At 37.0% G+C, this 25,863-nt stretch overlaps 1 protein-coding gene across 8 annotated transcripts in view; it reads right to left on the reverse strand.

Annotated features, from left to right (window-relative positions):
* Window positions 1-25,863, reverse strand: part of CEP70 (centrosomal protein 70) — an 87,936-nt gene that overhangs the window by 42,732 nt on the left and 19,341 nt on the right. For 6 of the 8 annotated variants that reach the window (XM_023513038.1, XM_023513034.1, XM_023513033.1 and 3 more), the window contains 5 exons: window positions 18,932-19,017; window positions 15,740-15,830; window positions 15,217-15,340; window positions 14,275-14,455; window positions 3,737-3,906 (listed from right to left, as the gene is read on the reverse strand). In XM_023513038.1, the coding sequence (XP_023368806.1) occupies window positions 3,737-3,906; window positions 14,275-14,455; window positions 15,217-15,340; window positions 15,740-15,830; window positions 18,932-19,000 (635 nt within the window). In that variant the 5' untranslated portion in view covers window positions 19,001-19,017. Of the gene's footprint in view, window positions 1-3,736; window positions 3,907-14,274; window positions 14,456-15,216; window positions 15,341-15,739; window positions 15,831-18,931; window positions 19,060-25,863 lie in introns of all 8 variants that reach the window. The other 2 variants (XM_023513035.1, XM_023513039.1) reach the window with 2 other exon arrangements.

Raw genomic sequence — 25,863 nt, forward strand, 5'->3', positions numbered from 1 at the left:
TTTCATTAGTATTTGTGTATTTAATGTGTAGCCCAACAACTCTTATTCTTCCAACGGGCAGCAGAGAAAAAAAAATTGGACACCCCTGGACCTAGACTATTGCAATCAATTATTAACTTGTCTTTCTATTTCTGGGTTTAACTTCCTTGCTCAGAAATCATATAGTACTTTTCCTGCTACGTGGAAAGTAGAACCCAAACTTTTCAGCCAGGAATTTAAGTCCCTCAAAGTTCCAGCACACCTTCTATGTTGCCTCCTAAGACTTTTCCCATCATCTCATATACCTTATCATTTTCCAGGCCTCTTGGACTACTTGCCACTCCCAAATACATTCACTTTCACTGATACCATAATTCCTCTAACTGAAACTTCCTCTTTTGCCTTTTAAAATTCTATAATTTTTAACACTCTAGCTAAAAAGTTACCTCCTTCATGAAGACCTCCACCTTTTCACTAATTTATCCCTACAAAACCCCAAGTACCCTATCTGTTTCTTGAGTAGAGTACATACCACTATCTGCCTTATATTTTACTTACCTGAGTATGTGTCTATCTAGCTGAGTACATTACTAATACTATTCAGGTCACTGAACGCAGGAATCATGGCTTTACTCAGGTGTATGTGTGCCCTATAGTACTTTGCCCGGTAGCTGTGTAACTTTTCACAGTTGCTGTTGTAGCTATAACTCATGTATTTCTCATGGGGGTTAATTCACAATGTTTTATTTCAATATCTCAAACTGAAATTTACCTCTTTTACGTTTACATGGATGGAGCTGGAACATATCCTACTTAGTACAGTATCTCAAGAATGGAAGAAAAAATATCCAATGTACTCAGTACTATTATGAATTCAATTTACAATCACTCACACTTTCATATGAAGAATAGCTCACAACTATGTCCCAGGATAAAGGGGAGGGGGCGGGAAGGGAGGGAGGGAGCTCAGGTCGATGGAGTGTGAATGGTGGGATCACCCCTATGGTGCATAATGCAAGGGTAATTGTCGGATTTGTTAAGTATAGAGTATAAATGTGTTAACACAATAAGTAAATGAGATAAGGTTTATATTAACCAGTGTGATGTAAATGCTCCTAATTCTATGTGAAATCAGCACATTGTACCCCATACATGCATTAATGTATATATGATCTTATGTGTTTATGATTTAATAAAAAATAAATCATAAACTACAAAAAAAGAGAGGACTAAATAGACACCCAGCCTGGAATCTGCAAAAAAAATAAAATAAAAAATAAAAATAGGCTCAGCACTTGTAGCTCAGTGGCTAAGGGCGCCAGCCACATACATTGGAGCTGCAGGGTTTGAATCCAGTCCAGGCCTGCCAAACAACAATGACAACTACAACCAAAAAATAGCCAGGCATTGTGGTGGGTGCCTGTAGTCCCAGCTACTTAGTAGGCTGAGACAAGAGAATTACTTAAGCCCTAGAGTTGGAGGTTGCTGTGAGCTGTGATTCCAGGGCACTCTACCCAGGGCAACATAGTGAGACACTGTCTCAAAAAAATAAATAAGTAAATAAATAAAATAATTAAATCAAAATCACATAGAGTGGATAATCTCTGGCCCACTGGAAAAATTCATACCCAAATTACCTTTACTTCATCTGGAACACAGCAAGCCCTCTCAATACTTTTCTCACCCTCTCACTCACTCCTATCGACTGTTGTTTTTTCATCTCCTCCCTACCCCTGCCATTCCTCTGAGCTCCTCTTTCCATTATAATTGTCTTTCTCTTCCTTTCTTCATTTTGTTCTTCCTTGTCTCTCTTCCTTTCTTTTCTTTCTTTGCTTTTTTCTTCTTTTTATTTATTCACACCTATCTATCTTTTATGTAATTATGAATTAATGTGTTTATCCTTTCTCTTCCTTCAAAAGGATGAAAATTATATATGTGTATGTGTATTATAAGTATATTATCTCTTAAGCAATTATCAAAACAATTTATAGTTTTAACCTTGTATCTTACCTCATTTATTTATTTATTTTAGCCAGTCAAATTTAGCAGTGGGGGGGTTGAATACCAACTTTAGTGACACTAATGTTAATAAGCTCTGATAACCCACTACCATCGGACCAGTCAGCTCACTTATTTTTATAGTAAAATAGCAATACTTGATTCCCAATCCTACTAAAATAAACACATACGACTTTAAAATGGAATCAGTTTATACTGATAAGAGAACAAAAAAAGTGCTACCTTTTACACAAGGAGGAATATAAAGATAATTCCAATATGTACATATTGCTAAAAATAACATTAAACATTTAAAATAGTTACCTATGGGGGAAATAAAAATAGAATAGAGGGAAAAGGAATTAAAAAATAACCTCTCTGAAAACAAATAATTATAGTTTTGACTTTGTAATTACATAATTATCAATGTGAATCACATATTTGAAAATAAATAAAAAATTAAAAAGTAATCCCTAGGCTCAGCACTTGTGGCTCAAGTGGCTAAGGCACCAGCTACATACACCTAAGGCGGCAGGTTCAAATCCAGCCTGGGCCACCAAACAACAATGACAGCTGCAACCAAAAAATAGCCGTGGGCATTGTGGTGGGTGCCTGTGGTCCCAGCTACTTGGGAGGCAGAGGCAGGAGACTTGCTGGAGCCCAGGAGTTGGAGGTTGCTGTGAGCTGTGATGCTACAGCACTCTACAGCTTGAGGGGGACAGCTTGAGGCTTTGTCTCAAAAAAAAAAACGTAATCCCTAAAAATTGAAAATAAGTTGAAACAACTAAACCTAGCTGCTTTTAATTTGCTAACACAAACATACAGAGGAAAGAAGGATTTCAAGATATTTTATAAAAGCACATTTTGACTGCATCTACAATGAACATATTAACCTCAAAGAAAATTGCAAAGAAATTTAAGTTTCATTCAGTATGGCTTATTGTTAGAAATTCTGGTATTACTCTTTTGAAAACTATTTTTACGTATTGCAGGATAAAGCAAATAAGTAATATTATATTTTTCTTAGGAATAATGATTTTTTTTTTTTTTGAGACAGAGCCTCAAGCTGTCCCGCTGGGTAGAGTGCCATGGCTTCACTGCTCACAGCAACCTCCAACTCCTGGGCTCAAGCGAGTCTCCTGCCTCAGCCTCCCAAGTAGCTGGGACCACAGGCACCCGCCACAACGCCCAGCTATTTTTTGGTTGCAGTCATTATTGTTTGGCAGGCCTGGGCTGGATTTGAACCCACCACCTTAGGTGTATGTGGCTGGCGCCTTAGCCGCTTGAGCCACAGGCACCAAGCCAGGAATAATGATTTTTTAGTGTTACATTTTTTAAAAAGTTACAAATATAATATCAAAGAGTTTAAGTAAAAATACTATACTGTTAACTTAAGCTAGAAAAAAAAAAAAATCCGTTTTCACCAGAAATATAGTCTTAGTTTTTTCCACTGAAAAGTCCTAAAATCAATAATGATGTTAAAAGAAAAGCAATCCCAACGCCCGCTGTTGAATCAGAGTTCTTTTGAGAAATATTTTAATTAATTTTGAATTTGAGTTAATTTTAAATGTTTAGTATTATTTTTAGTAAATGTCTGATTCTATTTCACAATAGAGCACCACAGCAAAAACAAACTATATATGATGAGCAGGAGAAAAAAGTGAGGAGGAAAGAGAGTTTACAAAAGGTACAACCACGCCAAGATTAAAAAAAAAAAAGATGAATCTAGCCACATATTAATTCATGTAGTAAATATTACTGTCTGTCCAAGATGCTATGAGGAACTCTTTTGCAGAGATAGGCAAACACTCTGTTTTGAGTGACAATGCGCTCTTCTTCCTCTTTTTTAAATCTCAAGAGATGATTTTGCAAACCAGCAATAGTTTCTTGTTGCTCCATTCGTTTTTTCTTATAACGCTGGCATTTTGCCTGTAAGAAATTTTTTAAAACATAATTATAATATATACATCTAAGACATGCTGTCTTAACAATACTATGCATAAAAGGATCTTCACAGTTTCTATTGGACTGTTTCCTTCAAGAACGTCAGTATTGAGGCTATTTTTAAATGGATGTAAGCTCCAACAACACTAATATGTCACAAACTTAAAAATATAACAAATAAAACAGCTGTAAAATGGGGAAACTATAGCATTTCTTAATAAGCAAAAAAACTCAAAAATATCCATACACTAATATAATTTTATGTTTAGGTTTAGATGAAAATAATATTAATGATGTTTAAAAGAACCAGGAATTTAAATTAAGGTTCTTAAGTTATCAAGGATAATTTGGGAACACAAATAGTGTAGTCAACTTAGGCATTCATGCAAAGTGAGAGACTCAGAGTAAGTCTATAATTAGGTGTTCTCCAGATGTCTTTCCAAAAGGAACGTATTAGTTTGCAACCCTACCAGCAGTGTAGAAGTGTTCCCTTTTCTACACATCCATGCCAGCATCTGTGATTTTGTGATATGGGCTAATCTTACTGGTATTAGATGATATCTCAAAGTAGTTTTGCATTTCTCTGATGATTAAGGATGGTGAGCATTTTTTCATGTTTGTAGGCCATGCACCTGTCTTCTTCAGAGAAGTTTCTCAAGTCCCTTGCCCACCCTGAGAGGACTAATAGACCTGCCATTTGATCCTATAATTCCTCTATTAGATATATATCCAGAAGACCAAAAATCACACTACAATAAAGATATTTGTATCATAATGTTCATTGCAGCCCAATTCATAATTGCTAGGTCATGGAAGAAGCCTAAGAGCCCATCAATCCATGAATGGATCAATAAATTGTGGTATATGTACACCATGGAATACTTTGCAGTCATTAAGAAAGATGGAGACTTTACCTCCTTCATGTTTACGTGGATGGAGCTGGAAAATATTCTTCTTAGCAAAGTATCCCAAGAATGGAAGAAAAAGTATCCAGTGTACTCAGCCCTACTATGAAACTAATTTATAGCTTTCATAGGAAAGCTATAACTCAATTTTAGCCCAGGAACATGGGGAGAGGGGGGAGGGAGGCGATGGGAGAGGGGAGGGTGAGTGGAGGGAGCGTGATTGGTGGGATCACGCCTATGGTTCATCCTATAAGGGTACATGTGAATCTCTCTAAATGTAGAATATAAATGTCTTTTTTTTTTTATTGAATGGAGAATATAAATGTCTTAACATAATAACTAAGAAAAAGACATGAAGGCTATGTTAACCAGTTGGATGAAATATTTCAAATTGTATACAGAAAGGGTACACTGTACCCCATGATAGTATTAATGTACACTGTTATGATTTAATAAAAAAAGTCTATAATTAGGAAGTTATCATCAAGAAGTAATCAGGAAACAGGGAGGAGGAAAAGGAAGGAATGGATGAAAACTACTTAACAAGTATAGTGAAGACTATCTGGGTGATGGGCATACTTACAGCCATGATGCAAGCATTATAAAAGTGATGCATGTAACTATAAACATTTGTATCCCCTTAACATTTTGAAATTTAAAATGTTATAGTCACTTAAAAGCATATAGTCATAGTCATACTACCCTATTTAAATACATTCCAAAGTAAATTGTTTTCTTAAAACATAAATAGGCTCGGCGCCCGTAGCACAGTGGTTAGGGCACCAGACACACACACCAAAGGTGGCAGGTTCGAACCCAGCATGGACCAGCTAACCAACAATGACAACTGCAACAAAAAATAATCTGGCTTCATTCTTCAAACCACAGAAAATCAAAAACAAACATCCAGTGCCAAAATTATCATCAAAAATATTACAGAACTTAAATTTGAGGATGAGACAATCCTTGGGGCCACAGAGAAGTGAAAAAACTCTGAGCAGACAGTAAGAAATTCAGACTTCTGTATAAGCAATGCTCCTCCCTAATCAGCATGGCACTGCATACAAACAATTTTCCCTGGACTCATAGATCCTACCAGAAAAAGTGAGATTAAGGGGAACAGCCAGCTACTCCACCATGTTTGAGTCCCTTCTAGAACTATTCTTGCTTCCACCCACAGAAAGCAATGCAAGTGCCTGTAAGGAGAAAAACCCCTGGGGACAGCCAGAGTCAAAGGGTAGAGGTGAGAATAGCAACCCCAGCCTGCAATTCTTTGTTCTGTATCTCAGCCCCAGGAGATGCCAAATCAAGAGTGGCTATTCAATAACCCCATGCTGTAGAAAGCCTGCTCCATAGGCCCCCTGGAAAAGAACTCCTAGTCAGTCCTCACAGTCAAGGTATCCCCCTTTGGCACCTTCCCCATCTGGGATAGGTAAGCACTCTAAACATTTGTAAGAGCTGAGGCAAACCTGGGCTTAAGCTGCCACTTAGTATAAACAAAGAAGGCAATGACCTAGCAAACAGGAAATTCAATAGGTAAATTTTAAGGACCCTCTGTCTAACCAAATGTATCCAAGAAAAACAAAACATGCCAGATAATGAAGATGAAAATGAATGACAAATCCTTCAATATGAAAACACAGACATGTATACAAAAGAAAAAACAGCAACTGTAGAGATGGGATCTTGTTATGCGGCCCAGACTGGCCTCAAACTCTTGGCCTCAAGTGACCTTCTCCCATTAACCTCCCAAAGTGCTAAGATTACAGGTGTGAGTCACTGTCTGCCACCCAAATTATTAGATTTAATTTATTATTTATTTATATTTATTTAAGTGTTATATTATATTTAATTTATTATTAGATTTAAAGAAACTCAGTGAACTCTAAGATAACACAGAAAATAAATTCAGGAATTCATCAGAGAAATTTAACAAAGAGTTTGCAATGTTAAAAAAAAATCAACAATCCTAGAACCAACATACGTAGTTTCTGAACTAAAAAATGTATTAGAGGCTCTTAACAGTAGAGCCTCTGTTTTTCTGGATCAGGCAGAAAAAAAACATCAGTGAGTATCAAAACAGGCTATTTGTAAATACAGTCAGAGGAAAAAAAGAAAAAAAGAATGAGACAAAGAATGCCTAACAAAATATTGAAATTCCCTCAAAAAAACAAATCTAGACTGGGCACAGTGTCTCATGCCTGTAATCCTAGCACTCTGGGAGGCTGAGGTGAGTGGATTGCTTGAGCTCACGAATTTGAGGCCAGCCTGAGCAAGAGCGAGACCCTATCCCTACTAAAAATAGAAAAACTAAGGCAAGAGAATTGCGTGAGTCCAAGAATTAGAGGATGCTTGAGCTATGATGGCATGGTACTCTACCCAGGATGATAGCTTGAGACTCTCTCTTGGAGGTGGTGGGGAGGGAAGAACAGATCTAAGAATCATTGGCCTTCAAATGGGAACTGAAAAACAGTGAGGGGTAGAAAGCTTATTCAAAGAAATAGTAATAGAAAACTATCCAAACCTAGAAGAAGAGTATAAAAGTCCAGATACAAGAAGGTCAGGGATGACCAAACAGATTCAACCTGAATAAGACCATCCTGAGGCATATAATAATCAAAGTGTCAAAGTGTCAAAGGTGAAGGACAAAGAAAGGATCCAAAAAGCAGCCAGAGAAAGGAAACAAACAACATATAAAGAAGTTCTGATTCTTCTGGCAACTGACTTCTCAGCAAAAACCATATAGTCTAGGAGACAGTAAGACAACATACTCAAAGTGGTCAAAAAAGAAAAAAAAAACCAACACAAACTTGACAACTGAGAATACTATACTCAGCAAAGCTATTCTTTGAACATGAAGGGGAAATAAAGTCTTTCAGACAAACAATAGCTGAAGGAATTCATCATCACTAGACCTGTCTTACAATAATGGCTAAAGGGAGTTCTTCAATCTAAAAGAAAGGAAGCAATATATAAAAAGAACCCCCCCCCAAGAATACAATACATTTGAAGATATACCATATTCTGTGGAGTGTAATGTATACTTTTTTGCCCAAATTTTTGAGGAAAAAATAAGGATGTGTCTTATACATAAGTAGTATGGCTTGGGAGGGCGGGATCCCAGCAAGCCTCCTGAGGCCACTGCACCCACCCTCCCATCTGGGTCTGCCAGGCACATGGGGTTCCAGTCTGAGAGGATCTAGTATCTGGTGGGAGGGGGCTGGAGAAGCTTCCACCAAGCACTGTGATCAAAGGAGGGGACAGTGGCAGGCAGGGCAAGGTAGACCACAGCCATGGGGCAGGGACCAAGGCCCGAGGCCCAGATGTGTAGAGGAGATTGGGAGCCCCATGCAGGCCCCAGGGACCCACCTGATTGCCTGTGGGCTGAGCAAGGGGGGGAAGGGTTCCCAAGAGAGGAAAGGGGCAGCCTTTGCCAATGAGGCAGGTGCAGAAAGGTAATGCTATCTTCATGATTACCAGGGGAGTGTTAACCATCCCCAGATGTGTCTCTCCTGGCTAAGAGCTGGCCACTTTTTTGAGGCGAATTTTCCTGAAAGTATGGGTGAAAAACGTGGGTACAGGGTACATATTATACATGAGAGTGCATCACACATAGCATATAGTACAGCAAAACTCAGTGCAAAAGTTAAGTAGATAGACAAACCCAGAATACTTGAATACTGTAACTATAGTACACAATCTACTCATAACTCTATATAAAGCCCCCAAAACAAATTTATCAAAAAGTATAATGGCTTACAACAACCTGTTAAGAGACAGGCAATATAAAAGTATGTACACTGATATGAGTTAAAATGTGGGGGGAGGGGAGTTAAAGTGCAGTTTTTTTTTCATTTTTCCTTTGTTTGCTTCTATTCTTTGTGATCAAAGATACTGTTTAAATAACTTGTTATATGTAGAAGATGTTCTTTGTAAGCTTCATGGTAACCACAAAGCAAAAATTTATACAGGAAAAATAAAAAGCAATGATTAGATTAAAACACTTAACCAAAAAGGAAGAAAATCATTTAACCACAAAGTAAAAAAGAAAGGAAGGAAGACAGGAGTTACAAAGCAACCAAAACTAAGATTCAAAATGGCAGTAGTAAGTCCTTAGCTAACAATAACAAGATTGAATATAAATGGATGAAATTCTCTATTTAAAGGACAAAGAGTGGCTGAAAGGAAAAAGAAAAATTAATCAGACCCACCTATATGGTGCCTACAAGAAACTCACTTCACATATAAAGACATATATAGACTGAAAAGTGAAGGTTTGGAAAAAGATATTCCATGCAAATGGAAACCAAACAAGAGCAGGAGTAGCTATAATACTATGTATATCAAATAAAAGAGACAACAAGTAAAAGACTGCAAAAAGAGACAAAGAAGGTCACTATAAGGCCAGGCATGGTGGCTCACACCTATAATCCTAGCACTCTGGGAGGCTGAGGTGGGAAGATTGCATGAGGTCAGGAGTTTGAGACCAGCCTGAGCAAGAACAAGACCATCTCTACTAAAAATAGGAAAACGAGCTGGGTGTTGTGGTGGACATCTATAGTTCTGGCTACTCAGGAGGCTGAGGCAGGAGGATCGCTTGAACCCAGGAGTTTGAGGTTGCTGTGAGATAGGCTGATGACATGGCACCTAGTCAGGGCAACAGAGTGATACTCTGTATACTCTGCAACATTAATAGCAGTTGACTTCAAAATCCTATTCAGAAATAGAAAATCCAGATAGAAAATCAACAAGGAAACATTGGAGTTAAACTACACACTCACCCTAATGGACCTGAGACTTATAGAACATTTCACCCCACTGCTGCAGAATATGAGATCAGACAATTAAGTTCACAAACTCATCCTAGAAAAAGTGCTACATACTTCATTGCTGAATATCACTATGGTCACCAGATAGCCAAGGGATAGACAGATGTAACTGTTTGATCTTGTACACATTCTTCTCTCTTCTTATCAGCACATGAAACATCCTCCAAAACAGACCATATCTTAGCCACAGAACAAACTCAAAAGAGTCAATCATATCAAATATCTTTTATGAGCATAATGGAATAAAACTAGAAATCAATACTATGAAAATCTTTGGAAACTACACAAACACATAGAAATAAACATTATCTTAAATGATCAATGGATCAATGATGAAACTAAAAAGAAATTTAAGAACTTCTGGAAATAAAGCAAAATGAAAATACAACATACCCAAATCCATCAGATATAGAAAAACAGTAATAAAAGGGAAATTTATAGCAATATACACCTATACCAAAAAGTAGGAAGACAGGGAAGGGAGAAATGGAAGGAAAGAGAGGGGGTTGATGAGCTCTAACCTAACAGGTACTATGAAATGGTACATGACACACCTTCTGAGTAAAGGGCTCAACTACAACTTGGACTTTACCTAACAAATGCAAATAATGTAATCTGATCTTTTTTTGTTCTTGAGACAGAGTCTCAAGCAAGCTGTCTCCCTGGGTAGAGTGCCGTGGCATCACAGCTCATAGCAACCTCAAACTCTTGGGCTTAAGTGATCCTTTTGCGTCAGATTTTCTACTTTTAGTACAGACGGAGTCTCACTTTTGCTCAGGCTGGTCTCAAATTTGTGAGTTCAAGCAATCCACCTGCCTCGACCTCCCAGAGTGCTGGATTACAGGTGTGAGCCACCATACCCAGCCTGTAATTTAATCATTTGTATCCTCATATTAATCTGCAATTAATAAAAAAGTACCAGTAGGCAGACTTCAAATAAGTGATTAAACTTGAAGAACCAGAAATGCAAGAATAAATCAAAACTAAAATTAGTGGAAGGAAACAAACTAAAAAGATCAAAGCAGAAATAAATGAAATTAAGACTAAAAGATATAAAAGATCAATGAATAAAAAGTTTTCGAAAAGATAAAAAGAAAACTGACAGCCCTTTAGCTAGACTAAAAAACGAGAGAGAGAGCGAAGACTCAGATAAAATCAGAAGTGAAAGAGGAAACAAACGATACTATAGAAATATAATGCAATGAACTGGCTGGGCAGAGTCGCTCATGCCTATATTCCTAACATTCTGGGAGGCTGAGATGGGAGGATCACTTATCAGTCTAAGGAAAAGTGAGACCCTGTCTCTACTGAAAATAGAAAAATTAGCTGTGTATTGTGACAGACACCTGTAGTGCTAGCTACTCAGGAGGCTGAGACAGGAGGATTGCTTGAGCCCAGGAATTCGAGATTGCTGTGAGCTAGGCTGACATCATGGCATGCTAGCCTGGGAAACAGAATAAGATGCTGGCTCAAAAAGAAAAAAGAAAAAAGAAAAGGAAAAAGGTGAATAATATGTTAACCAGTTTGATGTAAGCATTCCAAATGGTATATAAAATCAGCACGTTGTACCCCATAAATACAGTAATGTATGTAGTTATGATCTAATAAAAAAATTTTAAAAATGAACTATTAGAGACTATTAAAATGATATATACCAATAAGTTGGAAAATCTGGAATAAATGGATAAATTCCTATGCAAATATATCCTACTAAGATTGAACCATAAAGAAATGGAAAACCTGAACATACCTAAATTAAGTAATCTAATTGAAGCATTAATAATGTCTCCTATCAGAGAAACCCAGGAGATGATGGATTAATTGCTGAATTATACTAAACATTTAAAGAAGAACTATTTAAACTTAAACTATTTCAAAAAATTGAATGTGAGAGAGTATTTCTTAGATATAGACTAGCTCTTTATAGGACTGAAGATTATCTATCTAATCATAATCTTTCAATCTGTATTAAGATGATCCCAGGGTATTAGTGCACCGCACCTAAATGTCTACCAGAGCAAATATGATCATCATTAGGACAAAATAACATCACATTAGGCCTCAGTTTATTCTATAGTGGTTCCTATACAAAGCTTAGAATGCAATAAAAATAACTAGGCACACTAACAGTCAAGATAGCATGGATGGAACCAAAGAAACAATAGACTATAAAGACCAATCCACTGAGAGGTAATTAAATTATCAGACAGACAATTTTTTTTTAATTGGGGTAAAATTAACATGACATATAATTAACCATCTTTTTGCCTTTTATTACTTTAAAGTGAATAATTCAGTGACATTTAGGACATTCTCAAAAGTTGTGTGCAACTACCACCTCTACCTTGTTCCAAAACCAGACAGAAATTTTAAAGTAAGTAAATTTAATAGGTTCAAAAAGATACAAAGCAGAATTACAGAATAAAACTAGAAACCAAAGCAAGGAATAAAACAGAAATCCTAAAACTAAAAATAATTTTAAAAAATTATTCAGGATAAAAGGCAAAAGGGTGACAATAAACAAAGAAAAAACATAAAAGACATAAGTAGATTCAAGGATAAATACTAACAACTGGAATCCTGGAAAAACTGAAAAGAAAGAATGGAACAGAAGCAATATTTGAAGACAGTTAAGAATTTGCCAAAATTGATGACAGTCATCAAGCCATCAATAAGTGCTATAAAATCCAAGGAAGATAAATCAAATGAAAACTTGCCAAGACACAAAATAAAATGGTTTTAAAACAAAAGCAAAGAGAAAAATATTAAAGGCAGCCAAAGGAAAAGTAGACTGCCTTCAAAGGAGTCACAAATGGATTGGCAACTGAATTCTCATCAGAAACAATGGAATCCAAGAGACAATGGAATTATACTTTCAAATGCTAAAAGAAAATAATTACCAACTTATAATTTTATACCCAGTGAAAATACTCAACAAAATGAAGGTAACCAATACCAAATGTTGATGAGGATATGAAGAAACTGGAATTCTGACACTGTCCTGGGTATGAGTACAAAGAATTAATTAATAGTACCATAGATCATTTATGACAGATGAAACTATTTGATAGAAAATACATAGCAGTAGCTCACCACCCGTAGCACAGTGGTTCTAATGCCAGCCACATGCACCGAAGCTGGTGGGTTTGAACCCAACCTGGGCCAGCTGAACAACAATGACAACTGCAACAAGAAAATAGCTGGGCATTGTGGCAGGAGCCTGTAGTCCCAGCTGAGGCAAGAGAAAGGAGGCTGAGGCAAGAGAATTGCTTACGCCCAAGAGTTTGAGGTTACTGTGAGCTGTGACACCACAGCACTCTACCAAAGGCGACATAGTGAGACTCTGTCTCAAAAACAAAAAAAAGAAAGAAAAAAGAAAATACATAGTACATCATTTAAATCACCCCTAACCTCAAGCATCTGTTCTATGAAGTGCCTAAAACCCTCCTAAATTTGTGTCTTATGTTTTTAATAACTTAATGCTGCTTTCTCACATAAGTAAGTCAATGAGTTAAAGGGTTTTGGATTTCCACAGAGGCTACGTCTAAGAGCAAAGCCAAACCTCCACATAAATTAACAGAATCATTTTCAAAATCCTATTCCCTTTAGAGAGTTTTCTTTTCTATTTTTTTTTTTTTTTGAGATAGAATCTCAAGCTATCCCCTTGGGTAGAGTGCTGTTCCATCACAGCTCACAGCAACCTCCAACTCCTGGGCTTAAGCGAGTCTCCTGCCTCAGCCTCCCAAGCAGCTGGGACCACAGCCTGGCTTTTCTTTTTTTTTTTTTGCTTGCAGCCGTCATTGTTTTGGCAGGCCGGGCTGGATTCGAACCCGCCATCTTAGTTGTATGTGGCTGGTACCTTAGCCACTTGAGCTACAGGCGCCAAGCCTAGAAAGTTTTTATAAATGTACTATTGAGGAGGAAAAAATTATAATGTTCTAATCATACAGGATTTTGTTGACAGATGAGTAACAAAAACAAATTTGGCATTCAAATAATGGCAATGCCTTCTCTGAAGCTATGATCAATACCAATAGCTCCACCTCTGCCTGCTTCAAGTTGGCAGCATAAATGAGGGCAGAGCACCAACTGTCTCTGTCTGCACATCAGAGCACCCTAGTGCTGCATTCCCTGGTAGATCCTCTCTGACTCCCTGCAATTTACTTAACTCATGTGACCCTTCCAAGACTGCCAGCACACACTGAGGGGACTTCCAGATCCTGCCTGATGAATACTTGTCCCTTTTAGGCAGCCTGAACTCAAGTATGCAATAAATACATACAGTGTTATGTCAGCAAAACCCACTAAAATATGGATTTACAATGATATAATGTTTGTAAAGATCAGAATTATCTCATACAATTAAAACTGGTTATCAGCACAAAAGATTCATTTCCTTTAGTCACAATAAACACCTAAGTTTTAACATAAGGGTTGTCTCAGTGAGGTAAGAAGGAAACAGAATATTCTGGAAACTAAGTGAAGGGAGTGTCAAGAAGTCAGCAATGATAGGTCAACTAAGGTAAGAACTACTGAATTAAGCAACATGGAAGTCACCTGAGACTATAATGAGCTATTTTAGTATTAACCATCATCTAAGAAAATACATAACTCAGTACCTGTAAAGCTTTCTGTTCCTTTTGAAGATCCTTTATTTTGTTCTGTTGCTGGCAAACCCTACTTAGGGATTCATCCTCCAATTCACAGATTTTGGATTTCACACCCTCCACAATTTGTTCCAAGTCATTAGCTCGTTGTTCCTGATGTGCTGCTCGACTTTGTTCTAACTGAAGTTCATTTCTAATTTAATAGACACACAATTCCTTCCCTTAGTATTAAAAATAAATCAAATGGCCAAAGATACCCATCTAAGAACACACTTTCTATAATTTCTTTGTATTCTTTTCTTTTTATATCTAGTATTGAATTTATTTATAACCAGAAATGACATTTTTTTTATCATTTGGGATCACTGAGGCTACAAAGAATTTGGTTGGACTTATTGCACTTATTAGATAAAATCCCTCTTATACTTGAGTCCCACCCCCAAAAGGGGTGTCATGCACTGTGACCCCCAACTCCCTCCTTCCTCCCCTCTACCCACTACCTCATTCCCCTTGCATTCTTAAATTTTCTATTTTATACAGCTTAAGTATCCATTAGCTGAAATGTTTGGGACCAGAAGTGCTTCCGATTTCAGATTTTAGAATATTTGCATCATGCTTACCAGTTAAGCATCCCAAATCTGAAAACTGAAAATCTGAAACACTTCAATGAGTATTTCCTTTGAGCATCATGTTGTAGCTCAAAAAACCTTGAATTTTAGAACATTTTGGATTTTTGGATTTACTAGTAGAAGAAATATAGGGTACCATTAAACAAATGGCTAAGCTATTAACAAAAGATTTACCTATTAAAATTTTACCTATTTACCCACTGAAAATATTTTTCAACTTTAACATTTAATCAAAGTGGAAAATTAAATTTCAAGATGCTTTTCAAGGCAGTTATTTTTAAGATGTATACAAATAATTCAAAAGAGAACTTCCCCATTTTCTTACTTTAGCTGCTGATTCGTTTCTATGAGCTCCTGTATCATGTTGTGCTGACGTGATGTTTCTTCCACCAACATTTTCAAATTTTGTCTCATTGTTTGTGATGAGTGTTTGTCAAAAACGATTAGTTCTGCAGTTTGAAAACATATAATACAGATAGTAAAAATAAACATAAGGTAAAATAAAATTAAAGATAAAATACTTTAAAAGGAAAAAGAAAGGGGCAGCGGCAAGGGTGCCAGCCACATACACCAGAGCTGGCAGGTTCGAATAGAGCCTGGGCCTGCCAAACAACAATGACAACTACAACCAAAAATAGCTGGGTGTTGTGGTAGGCGGTCCTGTAGTCCCAGCTCCTTGGGAGGCTGAGGCAAGAGAATCGCTTAAGCCCAAGAGTTTGAGATTGCCGTGAGCTGTGACACCAAGGCACTCTACCCAGGGCAACAGCTTGAGACTGTCTCAAAAAAAAAAGTAAAGAAAAAGAAAAAGAAGTTTCTTTCCTTCAGGAACAAGAATAGGATTTAATTACCTTTAAGATCTGTTCTTTTGACCAGGGACAAAGGTTTTAAGCCATGCGTCACCAACAGCATATTTAAGCTTTTCCATTCTGCTTCTTCCTGCTACAATTATAAAGAGAGAGAGAAAAAAAGGATAAACTTTAAGAAATAAAACCTGAAGAAATGCCATCTTATATGTATAATTTCCTGTGTTTTCAGAATAGAACTTTTTCTATTTTTTAAATAGTTTTAATAATGTATATTTTAAATCGTTTTTTAAAATGTGTATTTTTATTCATATGTAATTAAAGCAAATTAAAACATATAATTTAATTTTTCTAGCAAAATGAGTAATAGACCAGAAATATGCAAATAAGCATAAATTATTGCATTATATAAAGTCCTCATATGGTCCATAATGGACAAATTAAAACAAAAACCACTACCACCACCACCATCATTTTATAACCTCATTGAACCAAACAGATCTAAGGTTTTAAATTTAACTAAACTATACTAGACCCTGCCCAGAAAAAACAGCTACAAACTAGGTCACATTAATTAAATGGTAAAGAAAAGGTGAGTTCCTCAGAAACAAGTGTTAGTTTCATAATCAAAAAATCAAAACATACCTGATTAGTTGAAGCCAATATTCTAGATAATTCCTTTTATAAAGGATAAGGATGAACTAAAAAAAGGAGCCTGTATATGTGGATAACCGACTCTAGTAGAATTACCCTGAAGGACACTCTCTAGTCTTATATCCTTGATTCTAAACATATATTTATATCCTAAACCTGTGAAAAGAACCCTAACTCTCTAGAGCAGTGGTTCTCAACCTTCCTAATGCCGCGGCTCTTTAATACAGTTCCTATGGGTTGCAACCCACAGGTTGAGAACCACTGCTCTAGAGTAAGTGAATAAAAATATAATAATGGAAGATATAAGAAATAGGAAAAAACCAAAAAAAGCATAAGAATAGAAATAGAGATTATTTTTAATTAACACATTTAATCCACAACATTAATAGTTTTAAATCCATTTTTTGTTTGTTTGAGATAGAGTCTCACTCTGTTGCCCAGGCTAGAGTACCATGGCCTCACTATAGCAGAGCAACCTCAAACTCCTGAGCTCAAGCAATCCTCTTGCCTCGACCTCCCAAAGTGCTAGGATTATAGGCATAAGCCACTGCACCTAGCCTAAATCCATTTTTAATGTAAGTACAATTATCAATTTTAAAATCACCGTGTGATTGCTTTGGACATTTTTATGTGTGTGTGTATGTTTTTGTTTTGTTTTGTTTTGTTTTGAGACAAGAGTCTAACTTTGTCGCCCTTGGAAGAATGCTCCGGCATCACAGCTCACAGCAACCTCAAACTCTTGGGCATAAGTGATTCTCTTGCCTCAGCCCACCAAGTAGCTGGGATTACAGGTGCCCATCACAACACCCAGCTATTTTTTGTTTGTAGTTGCCATTGTTGTTTGGCGAGCCAGGGCTGGATTCGAACCCTCCAGCTCTGGTGTATGTGGCTGGCGCCCTAGCCACTGAGCTACAGGTGCTGAGCCGCTTTGGACACTTTTGATAGTTTAAAGCATATTTGTGAAAAGGTTATCTGAGTAAACTTTCAACATTTAAATGCTTTAAAAATGTAATATGTACAATAAATAAGTTTATTAGTTATATAGTATATAACTAGTATAATAGTTTAAAGATCAATAATTTAGATAATAGACAAAGCACAAATAAAAGTATTATTCTCCACATCCAAATGTCCCTCATATAGTAAAGAATTTATCAATACAAAAGACAAATAACCCTGATGATTCTTTTTTTGGTTTTTTTTGAGACAGAGTCTTGCTCTGTCATCCCAGCTAGAGTGCAGGGGTATCATCATAGCTCACTGCAACCTCAAACTCTTGGGCTCAAGCAATCATCCTGCTTCAGTTTCCCAAGAAGTTGAGAAGGAATAACACCACTAATTTTTTTTATTTTTGGTAGAGACAGGAGTCTTGCTTTCGTTCACTGATGATTCTTTGATAGCACTATGATTCTCAGCCAAATAAATCTTCCTTTGGACTGCTGACTTATTTCTCCATCTTTTTTTCTATACTTCTTCTCCCCCTCATAACTTTCCCCTCATTTACCTTGGGGTGGGAAACCTGCAGCCTCAAGGCTACAAGTGGCCTTCCAGATTCCTAAGTGCAGCCGCTGCACCAAATCCTAACTTCACAGAACAAATCCCTTTATTAAAAGGACTTATTTACAAAATGTGGATTCAGTCCAAAGGCCATATTCAAGGATACAGAAGACGGGTGGAGCCTGTGGCTCAAGGAGTAGGGTGCTGGCCCCATATGCCAGAGGTGGTGGGTTCAAACCCAGCTCTGACCGAAAAAAAAAAAGATACAGAGGGCCACATGTGGCCCCAAAGATGCAGGTTCCCCACCTTGACATGGTAGACAGAGAACTAAAATTATCACTGATGTCTGTTTAGAAGCCCTAAGTTTTGTGTGGGTGACTTAGCAGCTATCTACTGTAATTCATAAAAACAAAATGATTTGTATATAATAGGGTAACATATTTTCTGAATGATCAAATTATACATATTATTCCCTGATACATCTTATATTTTAAGAGAAAGAATAAAGTAACTGTTTATAGATTCTGAAAATATCTGGGAATGGTATTTTCCAAAACATGCACTGCAGTACACTAGTCTAATGAAATGTTCATCAGGCTCGGTACCCATAGCTCAGCGGTTAGGGTGCTGGCCAAAAACACTGGGGCTGGTGGGTTCGAACCCGGCCTGGGCCTGCTAAATAACAACAACTACAACAAAAAAATAACCAAGTGCTGTGGCGGGCACCTGTAGTCCCAGCTACTTGGGAAGCTGAGGCAGAGAATAACTTAAGCCCAAGAGTTTGAGGTTGCTGTGAGCTATGACACTACAGCACTCTACTGGGGGTGACATAATAAGACTCTATCTCAAAAAAAAAAAAGTTCATCAATCTAGCTTATTAAATAAGTAGGAAGTATTATAGACTTTAGGATACTGACAATATTGAGAAGTTTTAGAATGATGAAATCATTTAATAGTCTTTAACCCAGAATTTCCCAAAATAATTTCACTGAAGAATCCTTCCAAAGTTAGATTTTCCCCATTTGTATACGTAGCGGTTTTGGCACATATTTTGAGAAACATCAGCCTAAAATATTTAAAGTTTACCTGTTTTTGAGTCACGACTTTCTCTGATGATTCAGTAGACTCCTGGGCTTTGGAGGCTGCTGGAAGCATAGTTTCTTTTGTAGAATCTGAAGAAGTAGAGAATGGCAATAAAAAATAAAATAAGTCACCTAAATGAAAAAAGAAAAAAGTACAATCGGAGTTAAATGAAATTATATTTAAAAGAACCCCCTTCTCTTGCTGGGAAATTTAGGCCATTCCTGTGTCACAACTTTATGACATAGTAGAGAGCTGATTGTAAGAATGATTTGAATAAACCTATCATATAATGTTCTCTTCCTGAAATAAATTATGGGATTCTATATACACACATATACACGATGAAGAGAAGAAAAATTATGTCTTAACTCTATGATGTGAGAATGTGTTATGTCTTAACTCTATGATGTGACACTAATAAACTGTTACCTCTTGGAAGCTGTTTCCCCCAAATCTAAAAGAACTGTGCCTAACTCACAGTTGCAGGCATATTTAATAATTCACTGGGTTCTAAGGATGAATGGAGTACTGCTTTCTCAGGTGGTCTTTATTCTTAGTAAATGAGAAGCTAGCAACAAGGAATACTATTTGGCACCAAAAAAAGTTTGTATTCCATCTACTCTATTATCATTTGCTCTTATTATTGGGATGCTGCCATTCTATAGGAAAAATAATTCCTTGGTTTCTTTGATATAGAAACATAATTCCTTCTTTCCAGAAGCAAAATCACATTAGGATCATGGAATTTTAGAGATTGAGGGGACCTTGGAAACTGTTTAATCCAAAATCTCTAGCTCTTCATAGGTGGCATGAAAGAGTGTAGGGAGAGTTGCAACTATCCATTAGGTACAATGAACAAGTAAGGTGCAGAAAGGTGAAATGACCTTCCCAGAATTGATGTGAAATAGGCCTTCTGGCTGCCAATTCAGGTTCCTTCTAAAGTACCCTTCTGCCCTCATATACCTGCTTCAGATAGTGAAATCCATCTAAGCAATTTACTAGTTACTAATAACTCATTTCTAGCTCATATTTTACAAATCCCCAAATTCTGCCATTTCTGTTGTTTGACACCTTCTTCAAATTTTGGTCTTTCAATAACTCCATTACCCACTGCATAAAACTCCTCATTTTTTTTTAATATAAAGTTCTTTTTTTGAAAATAGCATCCAATTTCAGCTGCTACCACCTTTTCACTGATTTTATTTTTAACTTTAGGGAAATTTTCAAAAATATCCAAAAATAGAGAAAGAGTATAAGGAACCCTGTATTCATCAACCCCACTTCAACGATTACCCCTATTCTTTCATTTTTATTTTTCCCTCACCCACATATATTTTAGTAACATTTCTAACACAAACTTTTTAAACATGACCTCAATACCATTATCATATCCAGTAAAATTAATAGTAATGCCTTAATATCATTTACTATCTAGCCTGTGTTCAATTTCTCTCACATGTGTTAAAAATGTCCTCTTATGATTCTTTTTTCAAATCAGGTCCCTATATACTATTTGGTTATCTCTTCTTAAGTCTCTTTTAATCTGTAACAATCTTACATCTGTTTTTTTCTTCATATGCTGTTTGTTGAAGAAATAGGCCTTAGGTCTCATAAAATTACCAATATTTTGGATTTTATTATATTCTTTATCATTTAACATACTTTCCAATTCCCTATATTTCTTATTTTTTTATTTTTATTTTTTGAGTCACCCTGGGTAGAGTACCATGCTGTCATAGCTCACAGCAGCCTCAAACTCTTTGGCTCAAGATATCCTCTTGCCTCAGCTTCCCAAGTAGCTGGGACTACAGGTGCTGGCCATACTGCCTGGCTGGCTAGTTTTTCTATTTTTAGTAGAGAGGGGGTGTCACTATTGCTCAGGCTGGTCTCAAACCCCTCAGCTCAAGCAATCCACCCACCTCAGCCTATTTCCCTATACTTCTCATAAACTGGTTATGCCTAAAAGCTTCATGAAATTTAGGGTCAGTATTTTCTGGCAAGAATACTTCAAAGGTGATGCTGTGTTCTGTCTACTGAATCACTATCTGGAGTCAGCCAGAGACTTAAAGTGGGAAGAATATACTCTGGAGACCAGACATGAGGGTAGTAGATATTAATGTAAGAAAATTCTTTAATAAATGTAGAGTCACACATCTTTGACAATCCCCCTAAATGCTACACTATACAATGTGGACAGACTCACTGACATCTCTGAGCCTTGATTTCTTCATTTGTAAAAGAGGTAAGATAGTAATGCTTATACTTAACAGGCTGAATTACATCAGAAAAATGCACAGAACACTTAGAATAAGTGGTACATAGGAACTTATAAACGGCAGTTGTTGTTATACCTAAGTACACTAAACAAAAAGAATCTTACCTAGTTCCTTATATCATCTTAGACTTTTTCTCTACATTATTTAGCTACCAGATGTAAGTTTTCTTTTTATATATATAAATATGTCTCACACAAAACTAAATCACATAAGATATAAAAAAAAAATCTACTTTTGGGGGTAGAACTGTTGTTATTAGAGTTTGGAAAGGCTAGGGGGAAAGAAGGACAGGGAGAGGCTGGTTAATAGACACAAAATTATGGCTAGATAGCACTATAGGGTGAACGTAGTCAAAAATAATTTATTGTATAAAATATTTTTTAAGAGGTGGAGAGAGGATTTTTCAGGTTCCTAACACAAAGAAATGATAAATGCTTGAGGTGATGGATATGCTAATTACCCTGATTTGATCATTACATTGTATACAGAGATTAAGATATCACCCTGTATCCCATAAATATGTACAATTATTATGTTCAACTAAAAATAAGAGGAAAAAAAAATCTACTTTTGGCAATGGTAGACCAGGCAACTCTGCCTGTGAAGACAATGAAGGAAGCTTAATAAAATACATTTTTTAAAAAATCTTCTTACAAGCATTAAAGAACTAATAAGATAATAGGGAACAACCAGGCCAAATTTTTTTTTTAAATGAGAAGATGAGAATCCACAAGAAAAGTCAGGCAAGAAAAGTCCTCACAAAATCAGCATGTGGCCCATGGAGGCTAGATACCGCTGAACTACAATCTATCCATAGAACAGAATACCTCTCAGCAATAAAAAGGAATGAACTATTGATACATCCAACAACACAGATGAACCTCAGAATAATTATGCTGAAAAAAGCCAGACAAAAGAGTACATATGTCATTCCATTTATACAAAACAAAAAATAGTCTATGGAGCAGATCAGTGGTTGCTGGGGATATGGGAGGCTAGAAAGAGGGATTACTTAGGGGAAAAAGGAAATTTTGAGAGATGTTGGACAGATTGAAAATCTTGATTGTGGTGATGGTTTCACAGATTTGTATGTATGTCAAAACTTAAATTTTATACTTTAAGTACATGCAGCATATTGTGTATTGAATATATCTCAATAAAGCTGTCTAAAAGAAAAGCTTTCCTAAAAAAAAAAAAAAGCCTGGAAACTACCTATGAAAAGAACATACCAAGTGCCTGGAAATACCCATAACAACCACCATCAAGACACATTCTAAAAAAATTGTTGGACTTTAATGAAAAAAAATTCTTTGGTCATCAAGGAAAAAAAAACCCACATGACTTATAAGTAGAAGAATTAAGATTATCATCTGACTTTGATACCAATACTTTATGCCAGAAGTAAAAGGAATAATGTGGCTTGGCATCTATAGTTCAGCAGCTAGGGCCCAACAAACAACAATGACAACTACAACCAAAAATAGCTGGGCGCTGCAGCAAGTGCCTGTAGTCCCAGCTACTTGGGAGGCTGAGGCAAGAGAATCACTTAAGCCCAGGAGTTGGAGGTTGCTATGAGCTGTGATGGCATGGCACTCTATTGAGGGTGACATAGTGAGAGACTCTGTCTCAAAAAACAAATAAACAGGGCACCAGCCCCATATACCAAGGGTGGTGAGTTCAAACCCAGCCCCCAGCCAAACTGCAACAAAAAATAGCCAGGTGTTGTGGGGGACACCTGTGGTCCCAGCTACCTGGGAGGCTGAGGCAGGTGAATTGCCTAAGCCTGGGAGTTGGAGGTTGCTGTGAGCTGTGTGACACCACCACACTCTACCAAGGGTGATAAAGTGAGACTCTGTCTCAACAAAAACAAACAAACAAACAACAAAAAAAAGAAATGGTTGGTTTCAGATCTGGGACAGTATTGTTCAAAATATCAGATAACAAGGAGCTATCAAAAACTGCTAGAGTCTGAAAGGTGTAAACAACTGTGTCCAGAGACAAGACCACAGCAGGAGGACCTGTGAGGGGTGGGCACATTTCACAGGTTGCCAGTCAGGTTAGGGTCTTTTGGGCCTTGAACTTCTGGGGGCAGGGCTAGCCAGATCCTTTGTGTCTCTGTTTTAGGAGGAGAAGAAGAGGGGGAGGGGGAAAGTGTTTGTGTGAGGCTGTTAGGCCCCCCAACAGGGTCCTACTAAAAAAGGTAACAGTAATAACTGCAAAGAACTGAAACCCATCACATATATTCATGAGTTTATAGTAACATAGGCTTTTTTAAATTAAATCATAACTGTGTACATTAATCCATTTATGGGGTACAATGTGCTGATTTTATATGCTTTGGAATGCTTACATCAAACTGGTTAACATAGCTTTCACCTCACTCACTTAATTATTGTGTTAAGACCTTTATACCCTACACTTAATAGATCTGCCATGTACCCTTGCAATATGCACCATAGGTGTGGTCCCACTGTTTACCCTCCCTCCATATCCAACCTCCCCACACCCCTCCCCTCTCCCTCCTCTTCTCTTATTCATCCTGGGCTATAGTTGTATTTTATCTTTCATATCAAAATGTGGGTGATTATATATTGGTTTCATAATAGAACTGAGTACATGAGATACTTTTTCTTCCATTCTTGAGTTACTTTACTAACAAGAATATGTTCCAGCTCCATCCATGTAAACATAAAAGAGGTAAAAGTCTCCATCTTTTTTAAGGCTGCATAATATTCCATGGTATACAAATACCACAATTTATTAATCCATTCATGGGTTGATGGGCACTTGGGCTTCTTCTATGACTTGGCAATTATGAATTGGGCTGCAATAAACATTCTGGTGCAAATATCTTTGTTTTAAAATGATTTTTGGTCTTCTGGATATATACCTAGTAGAAGAATTGTAGGATCGAATGGTACGTCTACTTTTAGATTCCTAAGTGTTCTTCAAACTTCTTTCCAAAAGGAACGTATTAGCTTGCGTTCCTGCCAGCAGTGCAGAAGTGTTCCCTTTTCTCAACATCCACACCAACATCTGTAGTTTTGGAATTTTGTTATGTGGGCTGTTCTTCTTGGAGTTAGATGACATCTCAAAGTGGTTTTGATTTGCATTTCTCTGATAATTAAAGATGAGGAGCATTTTTTCATGTGTCTGTAGGTCATGTGCCTGTCTTTTTCAGAGTAGCTTCTGTTCAAGTCTCTTGCTCATTAGACTTTTTATTTTTATTTTTTTTTAGAGACAGAGTTTCATTCTGTCGCCCTCAGTAGAGTGCCATAACATCACAACTCACAGCAACCTCCAGCTCTTGGGCTTAGGCAATTCTCTTGCCTCAGCCTCCCGAGTAGCTGGGAGTATAGGCACCCACCACAACACCTGGCTATTTTTTTGTTGCAGTTTGGCCGGGGCTGGGTTTGAACCTGCCACCCTCAGTATAAGGGGCCAGCACCCTACTTACTGAGCCATAGGTGCCACCTTCCATTAGACTTTTTAAAGAAAGACCTGCCTTTAGAAGACATGGAACCAGTTCATTATTTTGAAAATTTGTAAATAAATAGAAAGAATCAAGCATTTATCCTGAATTTCTTCTGTGAATTATGCTGTTGGGTATCCAATGATACATCAAAGAATTAGTGTTCCAAGTAATAATGAAAAAGATATGATTAGAATTAGAATATCTGCAATTCTCAGAGAATGAATTTACTCATCAAGTAACAATAGCTGCTGAGATCACAAAGAGAGACACAATGAGACATCATGCCACACATCGCCCAAAGGATTGTCAAAGGGGATTAAATCCAAGCCTGATTCAGTATTGAATCCAGATAACAATGTACAGGAGGAGAGGGGTGGGGAATCTGCACCCCTAAGTGTTATCTTTTGACCGAATCAAATTTTACAGAATAATTTTACTCTTATTATTACATTTTTGTCCATCTTTTATACTTTTATTTTTTAAATGAATGTATTTAAAATACCAGAGAAGAAAATAAGTTTCAACAAAATAATCCTGCCAGATTTACTGGCACAATGAGAACATTAGTAAGCATAAGGCTAAATTGATGGCTGCTATGCTCATAATTTAGTTCTAACTCCCCCTACCTAACTGGCACCACTACCACACAATACTGGTTGGTGAGAGTTTATGGGGGTGGAGTATGCCAGTCTGTTATTAGAAACACCGTATTTCTGTTTAAAGTGACTTTGTGAATAGCTGCATAGTCCAGTAGTATTTTTTAACTCTGGCTGCTTAACAGCTCATCCTGTCGAAGAAGACCAAGAGAATGCTGAAGGAAGAAAACAGATTTTCTAATGATTGAAAACTGCAATATTACCTTGTTTTCTATGAAAGATAAGATGATTTGCTAGTTTTGAGATACTGTGATATCAACACTAAAGAAATTCAATGCAGGCGGCGCCTGTGGCTCGGTGAGTAGGGTGCTGGCCCCATATATTGAGGGTGGCAGGTTCGAACCAGCCCCAGCCAAACTGCAACAAAAAAAAAGCCAGGTGTTATGGCAGGTGCCTGTAATCCCAGCTACTTGGGAGGCTGAGGCCGGAGAATCACCTAAGCCCAAGAGCTGGAGGTTGCTGTGAGCTGTGATGCCACAGCACTCTATCAAGGGCCACAAAAATAAGATTCTGTCTCTAAAAAAAAAA

This window comes from Otolemur garnettii, unplaced genomic scaffold, assembly GCF_000181295.1.
Source record: "Otolemur garnettii isolate 467f Iridium unplaced genomic scaffold, OtoGar3 scaffold00032, whole genome shotgun sequence".
In the NCBI taxonomy this organism is placed as follows: Eukaryota; Metazoa; Chordata; class Mammalia; order Primates; family Galagidae; genus Otolemur; species Otolemur garnettii.